Source organism: Bos indicus, chromosome 7, assembly GCF_029378745.1.
Source record: "Bos indicus isolate NIAB-ARS_2022 breed Sahiwal x Tharparkar chromosome 7, NIAB-ARS_B.indTharparkar_mat_pri_1.0, whole genome shotgun sequence".
Classification (NCBI taxonomy): Eukaryota; Metazoa; Chordata; class Mammalia; order Artiodactyla; family Bovidae; genus Bos; species Bos indicus.
Genome location: NC_091766.1, coordinates 20,511,934 through 20,529,569, shown reverse-complemented (window position 1 = coordinate 20,529,569; position 17,636 = coordinate 20,511,934). Strand labels below are relative to the sequence as shown.

Below are 17,636 nucleotides of genomic sequence, written 5' to 3'. Positions count from 1 at the left end.
GAGGAGCCTGGTAGACTACAGTCCATGGGGTTGCAGAGTCGGACATGGCTGAGCAACTTCACTTCACAACTAATAACACAGTTTGTGCACAAATGTGGCCTTCAGGCTGACCGCCTGCTTTAGTAGCTCCAGGCTGTTGAGGACGCTCCCCTGTTCAACCCCTACCCCTCTCTGGGTCCTGGGGCACCTGGCGTCCTGCAGTGGTGGTGGTGGGGGGCGGAAACCTCAGACATGCAGTACCTGGAAGATGCTGGCCCCGTATGGCGTCCTCCAGGCGTTGAGCAGGTTGTCCTTCCCCGTGCTCACGAACCACCGCCCTGGGGGAGGAGGGTGAGGAGTTCAGGAGCGAGGTGGACTGGAAGAAGCCAGGGCTAGGGGTGGCGGACAGAGACAGAGCAACCTGGTCTGCCTCTCCCTCCCCTTCCTGCACCTCTGCCCTCCCCTGGCGGACAGGAAGCCCCTTTGCTGAGGCTCCAGCCTTACCCCCGAGTGCCAGACAGTGAACCCAAGGTCCCAAAGAGCTCCAACTGACCTTCAAGAAGGGGGAGCCCCAAGAGAGGCTGGCCAGATAAAAATAGGGTGCCCAGGGAGTTCCCTACTTGTCCAGTGGTTAGACCGTGCTTTCACTGCTGAGGGACCAGGTTCAATCCCTGCTTGGGGAACTAAAATCCCAAAAGCGATGTGGCGTGGCCAAAACGCAGGCAAAGAAGCAAAACAAAAGGAGAAACCAGGGCGCTCAGTTACGTTTGAACCTGAGATCAACCACGCATCGTTTTTAGTACAGGTAGGTCCCAAATAGTTCATTATCTATTTTTTAACACATATTTATTTATTTGGCTGTGCCAGGTCTTAGTTAGGGCATGTGGGATCTAGTTCCCGGACCAGGGATTAAACCCAGGCTCCCTGTATTGGAAGCCACGGGGCCACCAGGGAAGTCCCTCTGTTTGTTTTTTTTAAGTATATGTAAGTTCCATGAACTACTTGGGATATATCAATACTGAAAACAACAAAAAAATTAGTGTAAGTATATCCCATGCAATATTTGAGATCTATCTGCACTAAAATAGTATAAATTATAGCTCATGCATTTTGGGGACATACTTATGCTAATAAATTATGTGCTGTTTAGTGTACAAGTATATCCCACAAGGTGCTTGAGACATGCTAACAAATTCTTTGTCCATTAGAGCAGTGATCCCCAACCTTTTTGGCACGAGGGACCGGTTTCATGGAAGACAATTTTTCCATGGGGAACAAGATAAGAGGGGTGGCTTCAGGGTGATTCCAGCGCATGACATTTATTGTGCACTATTCCTATTACTGGAGAAGGCAATGGCACCCCACTCCAGTACTGTTGCCTGGAGAATCCCCTGGACGGAGAAGCCTGGTGGGCTGCAGTCCATGGGGTCGCTAAGAGTCGGACACGACTGAGCCACTTCACTTTCACTTTCCACTTTCATGCATTAGAGAAGGAAATGGCAACCCACTCCAGTGTTCTTGCCTGGAGAATCCCAGGGACGGGGGAGCCTGGTGGGCTGCCGTCTATGGGGTCACACAGAGTCAGACACGACTGAAGCGACTTAGCAGCAGCAGCATTCCTATTATTATTACATCGGCTCTACCTTAGATCATCAGGCAATAGATCCCAAGGTTTGGGACCTCTAGTTAGAGTATGTCCCATGCAGTAGGGACATACTTCTATTAAGCAGTGATGTGCTGTTTATCTAAGATGCAAATGTAATCGGGCATCCTCGTTTTCTGTTGTGAGTTTTTGTCGTCGTTATGTTTTGGCAACCCTGCCCCAGCGCCCCAGCTCCCAGAGGCCCCACCCAAGCCCCAGAGACGCACCACAGGAGGCGAACTTGAGGGACAGAACGCAGCTCTCGTGGAGATGCAGCTGGTATTTCTCAGGCTTCCGGACATGTAGGAGCTCCACACTACTGCTCTCCATGCCAACGGCCAGCCAGTCCTGGTTAGGGCAGTGGCCCAGGGAAAAAATCTAGGGGGTGAAGAGAGGAGACAAAAAATCCCTTGGCATGTGGTGGGGGGTGCCCAGAGCTTGGGGGGCCCGGGGAGGAAGGGAGCGGTCCAACGTTCTGCCACTGCAGCTCCTGCATGGAGAGGCAGCTGGCCCTGGGCCTGGAGCAGAGCGCAGCAGGCAACTGCGTGTCGAATCATTAATATTAATCAGAATTACATGGAGCCCCGGGGCCTCACATCCATTATCTTCTCTGAACGCACAACAGCTCTGGGAGGGAGGGAGGGAAGGGGTGAAGCCAGCGAGCACCGCAGCTCCCCTTGAGCAGATGGTGGAAGGGAAGCTGAGGCCATGTCCAGCTCAAGGTCACAGAGCAAGTCCGAGAAAGACCAGGCCTCCCGACACCCAGCCTGGAACGTTCCCTACTTGCCAACACCTCTTTTTACTTTGATTTGAAAGGATGCAGTGGCCTCGTCGGTCTGTGCGCCACGTCAAGCACAGCACAGAGAGCAGTAAGGCCCTCTTCACTCCTAAGCCTTTCTAAGTCTTCCTGATAAATGAGACACATGTGGAAAGAACCATACATTCACAACAGAGAGAAGAGTAGAAGGTTTTGCATGTTCCGGGCCATATAGAAGCATCCCTGTATAAAGAAGAGGGTGGGCTGGGGGGATGGGAGATATTCACCATGGGATCACCAGATATGAAGCCACCCATCTAAGTGTTGGGGACAGGGGATGGACAACTGTATCCACCTGCACTCCTGATGTCCTTATCAAAGGAAACTTCAAGCTAAACAGAAGGTAAAATGAGTTTGGAAGCTAGTTCCCAGCAGGCTTCAAGGAGACAAATTGTTGATGGGTTTTGAAGGATGGGTAGGAGTTTACCAGTTGGAGGAAGGAAGGGAAAGGCATGTCAGTCAGAGGGAACAATAAGTGGGAAGATCTAGAGGGGTCACAGGGCACGGTGTGTGTAAGACTAGGGCACAAAGGCCTTAAAAAAACATGCCGAGGAGCTCACAACCTGCCCCCAAAGCAGCAGGAGACAGGATCTGAGTCCAAGGTACCTGAAGACTTGTCCTTGGCTCAGCCCCTGAAGGCTCAGCCCCGGGAGCCCCATGATTCTGTCCAGCTCCTTTACTACATCCTTCAGTCTCGATTTTCAGAGCACCCCTAACAGAGACCTCTCTGTGTCCAGCTCCTACATCAGCTTCTATCTATCCCCTGGGGTCAGCAGCTTCTCCGTGATGAGTCCTGGGGTGGGGGTAGGTCAGGAGCTCTCAGTAGGGTCAAGAGGTTGAAGGCTGGGAGGAGAAACCGCTACACAGAAGACAAAGGAACAGGGGAATGGCTTGGCAGGATCATCTAGGAAGATGATCTGAGGGTCTTAGTACCCTCACAGCTTGGTATGAATCATCTCCTTTGTGTTTCCCTGTGTCTGTCTTTGAAGGACTGATTAAAGAGGAATGACTGTGGATGTGTCTCAAGGACAAGAAAGATGGACACAGAGGGTAGGTGTTTGGTCCTGTCTGGCGTCTGGGTGCCTCAGGGGGAGAGGAAGGGAGGCTGGCTTCCTGGAGCTTGTGTCCCACTTCTGCCAGACCCTGTGTGGCACCTGGGAGCTGAAGTCATGCTGCTGCAGCTGGCGCCCCTCCCGCAGGTCCCAGCAGCGCACGGTGTTGTCCAGGCCCCCTGTCCAGAGCCGAGTGCCATAATCCGAAATGTCGATGCAGCTGGCCCCATCCGTGTGGCCCTGGAACTGCCTGGAGAAAGGAGGGCCCAAGTGTCAACCCTGGAGGCGGTGCTGCTTTAGCATCTTCCCAGGCAGCACCAACAGAAGAGGGCAGGAGCTTGCCCGAGGTCACAGGGCACCGGCCACCCACCTGACCATGGTCTGGTTCTGCAGGTCCCAGACCACGATGTTGCCATCGCTGCAGCAGGAGAAGCAGACCTTGGCGTCAGGACTGACGGCCAGGGCATAGCAGGCGGGCGCTGAGGAGGTCAGCTCTGCCTTGATGCGAGGAGTGGGTGCTGCCAGGTCCCAGATGGACAAGGTGCTGGCTTCACCGCCCACAATCAGACTCCGGCCGTCAGGCAGCAACTTGCAGGAACGAATGTAGTTGTCCCGGTTCTGGGAGGGGAGAGAAACGAGGACAGTAGGTGGGACCTCCAGCCAAGCTTGCAGGAACCCAGCTGAAGAAATCATCCCACTGGTCTATAAGCTCTGCCCCTGGTTGGCCCTTGAATTCCACCCATTGGCCCATAAACCCCATCCCTGTTGGGCTATAATCACCTGTCGGTGCCCTAAGAGCTCTGCCCCTAACTGGCCAAAAGCCCAACCCTGGTTGGCTTATAAACTCCACCCATTGACCTATAGCGCCACCCCTAGGTGGCCTATAAGCCCTGCCCCTCTGGCCTGCAAGGTCCCCATCCCTTGTCTGCAGGCCCCGCCCCATGTGTCTACAGGCCCTGCCTCATGTATCTGCAGGCCCCGCCCCACCCTCACCAGGCAGTCCAGCTGGGCCACTGGCATCTTGGCGCCGGGCTGGCCCACGTCCCACACCTTCACGCAGCCCTTGCCACCCGTGTACACGTGCTGTGTGGAGCCGCTGATGGTGACTGCGCAGACCACCTCGCCGTGCGCCAGCGTGTGCAGCTGCCGCGCGTGCCGTGGGATGCCCGCGCCTACCAGTGCATCGGAAGGGAAGGGCACCGGCTGCATCTGCCCGTCCGCAGACACGTGGAAGGAGTAGGCCCTGGACGGGAGGTGGGGCATGAGGCACAAGGAGCCGGGACACTCCTTACCCTCAACCCCCAGGGCAGGGAGGGGTCTTCCCCTGCCTGTGCCTCCATGTGTTTAGGCACAGGGCCCCAGGATCAAAGGTTGACGTGGCATGGTCAGCGCGATACAAAAGAGGAAGTGGTCCGGCTGTGGCCTGGCGCGTGGGAAGCAAGCACTTAGTAGGAGTTGGTGAAACAGAAGATCCAGGAAGATGCCTTGTGAATTTCAGACAACACAGTCCAATAGCAGCCACACAGGGCCAGTTAAATTTAAAGAAATGTAAAATTTCAGTTCCTCAGTTGCAGTGACCACATTTGAAGTGCTCAATAAGCCACAGATGGCAGATGGCTCTCAGATCAGACAGCCCTAAGTATAGAATGTTCTCCTCATGGCAAAAAGTTCTACCGATCTTGGGGCCAGCTCATCCTCTGGGGTGGGATGCATTATTGGGTATGGAGCAGCATCCTTGGGTCCCATGCTTCTAGAGGCTAGAAGCATTGGGGTGTGACAACCAAACATATCACCAGACTTCACCAAATGTCCTGGGGGAGGGGCAGCACAAAATCTATGCCCTGCTGAGAACCCCTGTCTAGATCTTGCTTGTTACATATCTCTTTATCCAGACAGCAACTCTGGGAGCCCCAATTATCTTACAGAAGAGACTTTTGCGACAGGCAGAGGGAGAGCCCAATCCCCACCCTACTATATAAGCACCTCAGAGGAGGCAGGGAGCGCCACCCTGGTACTCACGGCTTTCCCCCAGGGATGGTGGGCAGGGAGGAAGAGATGGACGACCCTCGGAGATGTGGGTGAGACTCAAATGCCATCTGCCAAAACACCAATGGGGGTGTCATGGGGAGGGTGACTAAAACCTGTGTCTGCCTCTCCCGCGCTCACTTGCCACATCCCTCTATGTTTATCAGAGGACCCCTCCCCACCAATTTGTTTATCAGCCCCTCCCCAAAAAGGGAAGGTGCCCTCTTCTCTACCTATCCTACAGATGGGAAAGTGCAGGCTTTCACATGAGGGAACCCCAAGTTCTCTAGCTGGAGAATCCTAGCACCCCAGAGTTGGAGGGATCCTGATGAATCTCCTGTCCAATGCTCAGAACAGGGGTCAGCAGACCATGGCCCCCTGCTTGTATTTGTAAATAAAGTTTTATTGGCACACACAGCCATACCCATTCCTGTATTTTTGTCTAGGATGGTTTTGAGCTATGAAAGCAGAGTCAGGTAGTTGTGATAGGAACCAACTGGTCTGCCAAGCCAAAAATGCTCACTATCTGGCCCTTTACAGAAAACATTGCTGACCTCTGTTTTAGAGAGTCACTTGCAAGTGCCCATCCAGCCTCTGGCCTGGGATAACTCTAGTGACAGACATTTTATTCCCTCTGGAGGCATCTACACCCACTTCAGGATGGCTCACTCTAGCCAGCATGCACCCCAGTACTGGGGCCCACACAGACCTTGTCTCCTCCCCTTGCTGCAGCTCAGGGCTCTCATGCCTCTCCTTTAGCTCCTCCTCATGGATATCACTTCTGTCCTCTCCCTGGGCTAGTTCTTTCTCTGCAATCTATCATAATCATTGAAGTCCCTCAAAAATAAGGGCAAACTACTATACACCATCTGCCAGAAGGCTGAAGGGGACCCTCACATTCCATGTCTGGGGTTTTGTTTCTCTTAATGCAGCATGATCACAGTTGTCTTTTCCATAGTCACAGGTGCTTATCTGTACTAAGCTTGTGGGACTACTGAGACCGTCAGATCATCTTCTCACATGCACTCACCAAGTCAGGACGCCCCTCACTTTCCCCATTCCCTGGTCTTTCTACGTGTAACTGGTTTCTCCTCCCAGCCCCCAGCCTCTGGGTCCTGCTGACACCTGGCATCTCTCACCCTGAGGACTCACCATGGGAGAGCGTCCGTACACCACAGAGCCGCTGGCCTGGGGGGACAGGTGGAGGCTGACGTAGGAGCTGGGCACGGAGAGGTCCCCGTTAAGGACACTGTGGGAGCCCAGGCTGAAGGATGTGCTGAAGGGACTGGACAGGGTCAGGGGACTCCTCAGGGCTGAGTAAGAAGAGACAAAGACAGGTTTTCAAACATGTTGGGGTCAGGTCCAACTGCCTTAGGGGAGTTCCAAGGCTCTCATGTTCTAGCACAGCATCCAGCATTCCCTGTCCTATCTCTAGACACTTAACAGATGCTGTTCACTCTGGCCAACAAGCCTTTCCCTTTCCTTTTTCAGTTACTGAACTCCTACTCACCCTTCAAAACCCAGACTCAATTGTCCAGCAACATCTCAGGAACATCCTCAAACCTCCCCCACTCTACCCCTAACCTCCAACCTTGCCCATCTTGAGTCTCTCCCTCTACCCCAACCCCCATAATAATGATGGGGAAAGTGAAGCTCAGAGAAGTCAGGTCACTTGCCCAAAGTCACACAGCCAGTAAGTGTCCAAAGCTGACCTCAAATGCAAGCATGTGTAACTCCAAAACTTGTCTTTCTAGGGTACTGGAGCCCCCAGGAAAGTTACTTCCCCTCTCTGGGCCTCAGCTGACCCCTGCCACCATCAAGCCAAGACAATGAAGAAACAAGAGGCCCAGCGTGAGGCAGTGTCTAGCTCAGAGTCATGGAAAGTGCAAGGTAATGCCAGGGCTGTAAGCCAGACCTCCTGCCTCCCCACCCCCATTGTCAAGAGCTCCCCAGCAGGGAGCAGGGACTTACCAATACTGTCTGTGGAAGGGGCAGGCTTGGCTGCTAGCTGGCGGAGGTGACTGACCGAGCTGGGCCCAGGGGTGGATGCGTCCTGGGGCGGGGAGGAGTCACAGGATTTGGAGGCAGGAGTGCTGGCCGGAAGATCGTTCTGGGGGAAAGGGCAAGACTGAACACCACCAGACACCTGGTGCCTTGCAGCCCAAGGATCTGGGCGGAAGGTGAGAGCAGGTACACTTGGGGCAGACCAGGGCTCATGGCAGGTATACACAGACACCTGGGGACAGGCCCCACAGGTGACCCCCTGAGCACAGGGCCCATGTGAGCATCCGTGCACATCCGAATGCCAGATGGACATCTGAGCATCGGGCCTCGGGGTGCACACACAGGAACCCACACAGTCTTGGGAGAATCGCACGTGTGTGATAAGGTATACGATGCAGCCACAGGGTAAAAAAGGCGGTGAACATTCACACACTTGGGGCAAGTTGGGCCCGTGGGGATCATGAGAGAAGGCAGTACACAGACTTAGAGGGTGTTACATCCTTTAGGGTAGAGGACCAAACTCTAGGATGGGCTCTGCAAGCAGGAGACCACAGCGTGTTCCCAAGGCAAGACCCTAGTACTGCTGGTCACCCACTTGCTCCCCATGAGGAGGGGATGTCTCCCACTGCTGTCCCTCCCCATGGGGACCCTGGAAGAGAGGGGAAGCTGAACCTCCATGTAGGAATAAGCTCCACCTCAGCTTTCTGTCATCGCTTTCTTTGCCTTTCAAGAAACTTCACATCCTCATCTTGTGTGGGCTTGCACCCTATCTTTCCTTCACAGGATCACACGTTTTGTGACAACCATATTCACACACCCATGGCAGGGAGTAGTTGGGGCCAACATGGGGACAGGGGGGCCACTGGGGGCTTCTCCATTAAAACAGCACTGCCCCTCCCCCTCTGCATCTCCTTGGCATGGGAAGAGGGCACAGGAGATGCCATGGGAGCCCCAACCTTGGCAGTTACCATAGCAACCTGCTGGGAGGGGAAGCCTAGAAACCGACACAGTCTCCCTGGTAAGTGCAGGGCAGGGGTCTGGGGAAGAATTGGGGGCAGGGACAAATCGAGCTGAATTGAGAATGCCCGGGGGGGTTGGGAGGGTGGGGGAGTGCTTTCAGGTGGTCCCCTACACCAGGCATCAAACATCAGGAGAAGCAAGGAGAAAGTTTTTCTGGTATGAGTCATCTTTCCTTACAGTTGGGGCTGGTGTGTGTGTCCCCAAGGCCTTAACACTCCCAGGGCTGGAGTCAGCCTGGCCAGTTGCCAATTCTATAGTTTCACTCACTGTGTTTATTTTCACTGACTTCCTATCTATTGCTAGAGACACTTGTTTTCCACATAAGATGGTGAGTTATCTTTTAATATTATTTACAAAGTTGCGGAATGAGTCCACTTAGGAAAAATTACTGGGCTAAGGCAGAGGTGGATTTTTAGGGACATAATAATCAGGAAGGGAATGCTGGAGCACACCAGCCTGGCTCATTTCTCTCATCCCACATCTAACATGGCAGTCTGTTTTCAGGTCCCTGGGATGAATAAAATGAGTTTCAAGGCCCCCCCCCCGCCACTTACCAGGACGAGTTCCTTGGCTCTGGGGAGCGGTGAGCCAAGGCTGGAGGCCAAGGAGGCTGGACTGTCCACAAGGTCCCGACGAGCAGGGATGCAGGTAGGTGCCTTTCCACATGGGGTGGTTGCTGGGCTGGGGGGCTCGGAGGGTTGGTCCTGGGTTTGAGGAGGTGACGATGAATGGGGAGGGCACTGAAGTGGCAGAGGAAGGAGAGCTCCTCTCTATACCCTACCTGTGTCCCACCCCGACCTCTAGAATGGACATCTAGGACCCACCTTGGGAGGATTATGAAACCTCCCTGTGCCTCAGTTGATTCATCGGTACAATGGGTTTAAGGACATAAGCTACACAGAGCAACAACTCTATATGGGCTTAGTTTTGTTTCCCCCCATCGAATAGATGAGGAAAAGTGAGGCCAAGGAAGGGGTGTCACTGCCCTGAAGTCACGCAGAGAACCAGGGCATGAAGCCACTTCCATTGCCTGCCTCTGGGTTTCTCTGGGCCTCAGTTTCCCCACCTATGCTATGGACAGGAGGTCAGCCTGGGATGTCCTGGTTTTCCCTACTGCCCCTGGCCCCATAGCATCCCCATCCCAGCCATCCCACAGAGAGGGGAACACAAGGCCCCCCAACTCTCCCAGATAACCCACTGCCTGCTCTGTGCCCAGATCAGACCTGAGGTCACAGCGGGAAGAGCCTGGACCCTGACTCACCTCGTCCACCACCAGGTTGTAATCGCTCTTGTCCTCGTCACTTTCCTGGGGGGACACGGGGGGAAGAGAGCTCACCCTGGCCCTACCCCTGCCTCCACACCCCCTTACATCTCCTTGGGAGGGTCTGATTGGGATTCTGGGGCTTGTTTCATTTGTTCAAGTACAAAGGAGGCCAGTGGGGGAAATCTCTCAAGGGAGAAGAATGGAGAAGATGAATATGAGCACCCAAGAGGTGCCGTGTGGCCTCAGTTTACCACTCTGTGCAGTGGGGTGAGAGCCAGAGGCCAGGAGCCTTACCTCCTTACCTCCTTCCCAGCTCTCGACCCACAGAGGCAATCAACCTCTCAGGCTGGTCGGCCTCACCCCACCCCCATCTGCCCACCCAAGTCCATGCGCGCCTCCCCCTCTACTCACATAAGGTCCTGATAGATCCTTCTCCTCAGCTCTCTGCTTTCCATTTCCACCCAGGCCACTGGGCCGCTCCTCTTCCACCACACTCTCCGGGGGTGAGGGAGACACACTCTGCAGAGCCACATGGGCCAGGTGGGAGAAAGAGTCAGAGCCCTGAGCCCAAGACTGGGTCCTGGCCCAGCCAGAACCGAGGAGCCTCATCACTGTTATTAGGATCTGTGCCCCAAGCTTCTCATCTGGAAAAAAGGACCTTCCAAGGGCCGATTCAGTGGAATTGTGACAATCACAAATGTCCCCAGATATCACCCAAGGGCCCCTGGGGGGCACCCATGCAAACTGAAATAAGCTCTGACTGCAAAATGCATTCGGAGCTTGGAGACAGAAAAGATCCCATTAAGACTGTTTTATGTTGTGCATTTGGGTTCTGAGGGAGGCATGAGCCAACCTTGCAGGTCTCTTTGCATGGCCCTGCAATAAACCTTTCTCTGCTCAAAAACAAAAAAAAACAAAAAAAACCAACCTTTTATGTTGATTACAGGTTGAAATATTGTAGATGCATTGTGTTAAATAAAATTTACTGTTGAAATTCATTTCACCTGCTTAACTTTCCTAATGTGGCTACTGGAAAATTCATAGTGATGTTTACAGAAAGTTAAATGTGTGATTGAAAATGCATGGGAACACACACACACTCGAGTGCGTGTAAAACCATGAAGTGGGAATAAGCCCTGTGGGGTGCACCCATGTCCATTTTCTGACTGTGACACTGTATTTTAGTTCTGAAAGATGTTATCACTGGGTGAGGGGTACAGGGGACCTCCTTGTACATTTCTTTGCAACCTCCCTGCACATCTGTAATGATTTCAAAACTAAACAATTTTTAAAAACTACCTACAGGGCTCACGTGATATTTCTGTTGTGCAGCCCTCTTGAAGATGATAAAAATGGAGAGGATGAGGGATAAATTAATGACAGAGGAATGGATGGAATGCTACCCAGGCATGCATTCATTTATTCTATTGCAAAAATTGCTAGAGATGGAAAATTTGAAATAAATAAAACTCTAGTCTTATGGGCAGCCCCCTACCCCCCCAAAAAAAGGCTACACAGTGTGAAAGCGGGATGTGGTCTCCTTCTGAGGCCCTAACAGCTCAGAACAAGCAGCTTCAGCCACATGTGAATACAAAGCAAATGTTAGGTAAGAGGGCAAGTCCCCGGAGCCCCTCAACTTACCCTGCTAGGGACTCTCTCCACTGGCAGGCGGGGGTGAGGTAAAGAGAGAGAAAGGAAAAGAAGTGGGGGGTTATATCCCATGGTGCTAGAGTGCTCAGCCGTCCACAGCACATAAAGCCCTCTTCCCAACTCAGAAACTCCCTCCTCCTTCTAACACCCTGGCAAGGAGTGGACTATCCCTTCCCTGCACCATTCAGATAGATGCCCAGAGAGGTTTATAACTTGCCCAAAGACACATAGCCCATGGAGAACAGAATTGAACCTGCAACTCTGCAGCCCCCTCCGTTCCCTCACATTTATTTTTTTATTTTATTTATTATTTCTTTTAAGGCTGTGCTGGGTTTTCGCTGCTGTGTGGGCTACTCTCTAGTTGAGTTACGCGAGCTTCTCATTGCAGTGGCTTCTTCTTGTGGAGCACGGGCTCTAAGGAGCGCAGGCTTCAGCAGTTGTGGCTCCTTGGCTCTAGAGCACAGGTTCAATTATTGTGGCACACAGGCTTAGTTGCTGCACAGCACGTGGGATCATCCTGGACCAGGGATTGATCCCGTGTCTCCTGCATTAGCAGGCAGCTTCTTTACCACTGAGCCACCTGGGAAATCCCATCCCTCTCATTTAGATGAGTTTAGTGGTCCTGCTACCCTCTCCCCACTCCCCCAGCCCCTTCCATCGGGGATGTCCACTCACCTCTGGACCCCTCCGCCTCCACGCCTGCCCGCTCCTCCTTGGTGACTGCGGCCAGCTGAGCCTGGGCAGCCAGGGCTCCCGACAGGGCCAGCAGCCCTGTGGCACTGCCGCCCACCAGCCCCGCTGGGCGAGGGGTGAGGGGCACAGGGGGGGCGTGGTGGGCCAGTGGCTGGAGCTGCTGCTGCTGGAGAGGAGGGGGGTGGGCCAGGGGCGGGCGGGGGCGGGCCCTGGGAGCCCCCGCTTCCCCTAGCCGAAGCCGGAGAGGCTGTGTCTGGGCAGACAGGGCCTGCCTTGGGGTCTCCAAGGCTACCGGAGCCCAGGTCAGCTAGCTGCCCACCCAGCACCCCCAGCTTCACCACCAAGGGCGGGGTGGGCGCCAGATGACTCACCCCAATGAGGCTGTTCAGCTCCCCGACTGTCACCTGCTTGGCCCGCTCCACGGCCTGCAGGACCTGCTGTTGGTGCTGGAGGTAGGGGTGGGGTCAGGGACACTCAGGAGAGCACCCTTATCTGATCAGAGACCCTACCTTTCAGACAACACCCTCTGGGACCCCCCCTTTAAAATCAGTCACACCCTGCAGGCATATGGGATCTTAGTTCCCTGACCAGGAATCCAACCCGCGCCCCCTCCAGTGGGGGCACTGGACCATCAGGAAAGCACCCGCCCCTCTTCTTCTCTCACTTGCTCTATTTTCTTTCTCTCCTTTCAAAATCAGGAAACAAACAAAGCAATGCAGTGCAGTTCAAACCAATACTTAGAAAGCGGAGTTTATACATCAGAGTCCCCGCCTTCGGCACTACTGACGTCGTGGCTGGGTCACCCTGTATGGGGACCGTCCCGGGCACTGTGGTGTGTGGAGCCCCGTCCCTGCCCCCAACACTCACTGGATGCCAGAAACACCCCCAGTAGTGACAAGCACAAAGGTCCCCACCATCACCCAGTGTCCCCTGAGGACAGAATCACCGCCAGTAAAGAACCACTGTACAAATAAGCAGCCGTGGACCAATCACCCAGGTCACAAAATACAAACTGGCAGTCTCTAAAGGCCCCCCATGCACCCCACCCTCATCCCGCCCTCCTTCCTTCCTTCCTCTCCCCTCTTTCACACGGTGATAAAACATCCTCAACTGCACTGTTGGATACAGAAGCCATTTGCAGCCACTGAGCACTTGAAATGTGGCTGGTGCAACTGAGGAACGAGATGCCTCCTTTAATCAATTTGACAGAAATTTACATATTAATTTAATGTAATATATTATAAAAGAAATAAAAATTAATACAGATGTAAATGGCCACACATAGCTAGTGGCTCCTATGTTCTCTCTAAGGCCACTTTTGCACCCAAACTACCCAGGATGGAGATTGGGGCTGTTCCCACTAAGGAGGTGTCAGGATACTGATGGGGTGTCCTGTATGGGGCACACCTGAAAGGGTGTGTCCAGGCCAGGGGTTGGTATGTTTTGACTGCAAAGGGCCAGAGAGTCAATAATTTTGGTTTTGTAGGCCATAGGGTCTCTATGGAAACTACTCAGCTCTGCCATTTTATGGTGAAAGCTGCCATAGACAATAAGAACATGAATGGGCATGGCTGTGTGCCAATAAAACTTTATTTACAAAACAAGGGAAGGGCCAGTGATTTAGCCCTCAGGTTGCTGTATGCTGACTTCTGGTCTAGAAGCATGGAATTTCCTGGGACACATGTGTGTCTTAATTCACTCCTTCCCGAAGTCCTTTTACCCCATTTCCTACTATAGTTTGGCCTCTGTCACGTTGGGCCACCTTGTTCAGACACCATCTCTAAATCCGAGACCAGACAGAATGAATCTCATTCCATCTCAAGAGCCCAGAAACCTTGATGGGGTTTTGATGGGGTCCAAACCAAAAGGAGCATCTTCCCCTTTTGTGGTCTCCAACACAGTAAGGGCCCCCTGTGTAGCCACCTTGTGTCAGAATCTGTCCTCTCATCTCTCTGGAGATAGAATGTTCCAGATGGAAGCAGGAATGGGGGTTGCAAAGGTCCCGAAGAGCTTAGGGCATTTGCACAAGGGCTAACTTTATTTTTTAAGTTTCAATGAAGTGCTCACACTCTCTTGCCTTATCTGTCCCTTTCCACATTTTTGTATTATTGTGATTACAAGTACATAAGAGTTACCCTTTAACCATGTTTAAGTGGCATTAAGCATATTCACATTGTCCTGCAACCATTCCCACAATCATCTCCAGAGCTTTTTCATCTTCCCAAATGGAAACTCTGTCCCCATGAAGTATTGACTCCCTGTTCCCTCCCCCAGCCCTTGGCCCCACCACCTACTTCCTGTCTCTGTGGATCTGACTCCTCCAGGGACCTCCTGTGAATGGAATCACATAGTATATGTCCTTTTGTGACTGGCTGATTTCCATCAGCATAATGTAGGGACTAAGTACCAGGGACAGACTTTTATTAGGTGTTTACTAAACACCAGCATCATCTTCACCACCTTGTATGTAGCCGCTGTTCTAAATTTTATGACGGAGGCACAGAGAGGGCAAGCCACTAGTCCAAGGCCACGTGGCCAGGATTTGGACCGAGGCAGCCTGGCTGCAGGTTTGAGCACCAACCCCCTTCCCTCTCAGCCAACACCTGCCTCCATCCGGAAAGTCCCAGCCCAGCCAGTGCCTAGACCCCCAGGCCAAATCCTTCTTCCAGTTCCCCTCCCCCACCCCCATGAAACCCACTTACCTCTTGAGTCAGGAAGGGGATAATCTGAGCACAGATCCCACTGAGACGCTTCACAATCTCGGCCTGGCAGGAAGCAACGGGGAGGAGGCTTGGAGGGCAGGCTGTCAATCCACAACCTCAACTCCAGGGCACAACAAGCCTTGCAAAGCTTGGGGTGAGGGGCCTATCACCCACAGGTGCAAATATGGGACACAGGCTGAGAGTCTGGCAGAGAGGCTGTCCACCTGATGTCCAGTGCAGCCTTGAGCTGGGAGACAGGACGGATATACCACCTGCCAGACCCACTCAACAGAGATTCCCAGAAAGCAGGTGCAGCCGCCCAGTGCAGACTGGGACCTACCCCCGCTCCCCCAGGAGCTTTGAGTTCAGCATAAACAGAGGGAGTGGAGCCCCCGCCTGAAGTCCCAAGTTCAAGCCCTGCCTGGACCCAGGTCTTTCCCAGGCATGGCCCCTCTCTAGGTTGCCCCTGTGCCCTGTGGCTGCAGTCAGCAGGCCATCCCAGTATACCACACTCAGGAGTGTGATGCTATAAGAAATACACATTGTGGGGGAAAGAATTTGAAAAATAGCTACATGTATATGTATAGCTGTCCCTTTGCTGCATACCTGAAATTAACACAACATTGTTAATCAACTCTAACCCAAATAAAACAAAAAGTTAAAATATATGTATATACATTTGCTCTTTGCCCTGTTCTTGGCACAGAGCTCCTACAACCTTAGGGATTTCACAATAGCAGCAGCGAGAGGAGCATCTTTTGTCATTCACAATAAGTCCATGTCACCCACACTTGAGTGACACTTAGGGATGGAACTTCTCTCAGTCCTACCCCCAACCCCCGACCTCCAAGGAGGGGAGAGGGGCTGGGGGTGGCAGAGAGCTTCCTGGTGGGTAGATGCATGTTTGTGCTGGGAGACAGTGCCCGGAGAGGGCATAGAAGCTCCAGGCCCTTCTCCATAACCTTGTCCTGTGTATCTCTTCCATCAGGCTGTTTCTAAGTCATATCTTTTATCATAAATGGGTAATATAAGTAAGAGCTTTCCTGAGTTCTGTGAGCCATTCTGGCAAAACATCAGACCAGGGAGTGGGTTATGGGAACTCTGATTTATAGCTGGTGGGTCAGAGGCCCAGGAGGCAGGGGCAGTCCTGTGGGGCCCTAATCCTAACGCTGAACCACTGGGGTTTGCACTGACTCTGGGTAGGTGTGTTAGGGTTGAATTGAAGCATAGGGACACCCAGCTGGTGTCAGATTTCCAGAACTGTTCTGTGTAGCGAAAACACACACATTTGGTGTCAGAGAGTGGGTTAGAAATAGTGTGGTTTTACTTGTAGGTTTCATCTGGGACCGGGGCTGGGCAGGGAGTGCCCCATAGAGGCTGAACAGAGGGGAAATATGTGAGTGGGTGGGGAAGGGGGTTTTCTGTCAGTCTGTGCTTTGCCTCTGCCTGAGTTACAGAGCTGCTGGATGCACCTGGGTGAGGCTGTGTCTTCCATCTCATACCAGGAGGGTGGAACCAGGCTCCCAGAGCTGGGATCCACCCCATAAAGAGGCCTAGTTCATGCACCCAAAGGACCACACCATGCTGCAGGCAAACAAGCCCCCTCCTACCCACCCCAGACCCAGCAGAACCCACAGAGACCCAGAAAAGCATGCCAAGGCAGGCTCCCTCCATGCACTCCCAGCTCACCCTCACTTCTTCCCACTCACCAGAAAGACCCTAGGCTCTGCCGATTTATTCTAATATTCTGATGGACAGAACCCAAGATTCCATCAACCTTAGAATCTCCGGGTCCCTCTCGTCCTCTTAGAAAACTTTATCTTGGGTGCATGGGTGATTCTATGACAAAATTCTCCCCTCCCCTTTAGAAACCATCAAAAAATCTTGAGATCAGCCTCAGGATCTGGGGGTTAATCTCGGGCAAATGGAGCCAATTTCAGAACCTTCAGGTATGACTCAGAACCCTGAGATCACTCTCAGACATAGAAGACAGTCTCAGAACCTTGGATCATTAGCATTAATCTTAGAACCTTCAAAATGGTATCAGAACCTAGGGGTTCCATCTCAGACCCTAAGGATCCATCTCCATATGTCAGATACATTGAGCTGAAAGGGACCTCTAAGACTGTCCGTTTGTCTCCTTCTTAGGACAGAAGTCCCTCCCCACGCTCTGTGACCTGGCTGCTGGCCTCTGCTACAAGGAAGCCTGGCCCCTGTCTGCTGCCCACATCTCTCCTGAACAAGATCTCCAGAAATTCATTTTCAAGGCTGAAATCTGGCCCCTGGTCCCAGAGGTTTCAGGATAAGACGTCTGCTCCCTGGGCCTGTGACTGCTGGAGATCTGGGTCCCTCTCATAGCTTCCAGACCCCTCTCCTCCCTACTGGACACCCTTACCCCCAACACACTGTTACCTGCTTATGCATTTCGATGTTGAGCCCGTAGGACATTTCATAGTACTGCAAAGGAAAGGCCATCTGGCAGTGTCCATCGTAGCCATGGATGTCCAACTGCACTGGGTGACTGGGTCTTCCAACAGCCCCCAGACTCAGGGCATCACAGCAGGACCCAGAGCCTCCCAGCTCCTTGGGGGCCCAGAGAGAGAGCCCAGAGGAGAAAGCAGGACTCTCTTCCCTCCATTCTCTCTAGGGGGTGGGGTAGATGAGCAGTGCCCAGAGACCCCAGCCCCTCAGAGATGCCCAGGAGGAGAGGAGGTATCCTCGATTTATTGTTCCAAGAGCTGGGAGACAGCCTGGAACCCCAAGCAGCCCATTTTACAGATGAGGGAAA

The 17,636-nt window shown here is 53.1% G+C and overlaps 1 protein-coding gene across 4 annotated transcripts in view; it reads right to left on the bottom strand.

Moving 5' to 3' along the window:
- Positions 1–17,636, bottom strand: part of TLE2 (TLE family member 2, transcriptional corepressor) — a 29,411-nt gene that overhangs the window by 1,779 nt on the left and 9,996 nt on the right. For 2 of the 4 annotated variants that reach the window (XM_070793146.1, XM_070793149.1), the window contains 16 exons: positions 17,261–17,305; positions 14,849–14,911; positions 12,518–12,592; positions 12,129–12,312; positions 11,445–11,464; positions 10,215–10,322; positions 9,801–9,845; positions 9,094–9,243; positions 7,487–7,625; positions 6,668–6,828; positions 5,510–5,586; positions 4,484–4,733; positions 3,861–4,108; positions 3,593–3,740; positions 1,849–1,999; positions 241–317 (listed from right to left, as the gene is read on the bottom strand). In XM_070793146.1, the coding sequence (XP_070649247.1) occupies positions 241–317; positions 1,849–1,999; positions 3,593–3,740; positions 3,861–4,108; positions 4,484–4,733; positions 5,510–5,586; positions 6,668–6,828; positions 7,487–7,625; positions 9,094–9,243; positions 9,801–9,845; positions 10,215–10,322; positions 11,445–11,464; positions 12,129–12,312; positions 12,518–12,592; positions 14,849–14,911; positions 17,261–17,305 (1,941 nt within the window). The remainder of the gene's footprint in view (positions 1–240; positions 318–1,848; positions 2,000–3,592; positions 3,741–3,860; positions 4,109–4,483; positions 4,734–5,509; positions 5,587–6,667; positions 6,829–7,486; positions 7,626–9,093; positions 9,244–9,800; positions 9,846–10,214; positions 10,323–11,444; positions 11,465–12,128; positions 12,313–12,517; positions 12,593–14,848; positions 14,912–17,260; positions 17,306–17,636) is intronic. The other 2 variants (XM_070793147.1, XM_070793148.1) reach the window with 2 other exon arrangements.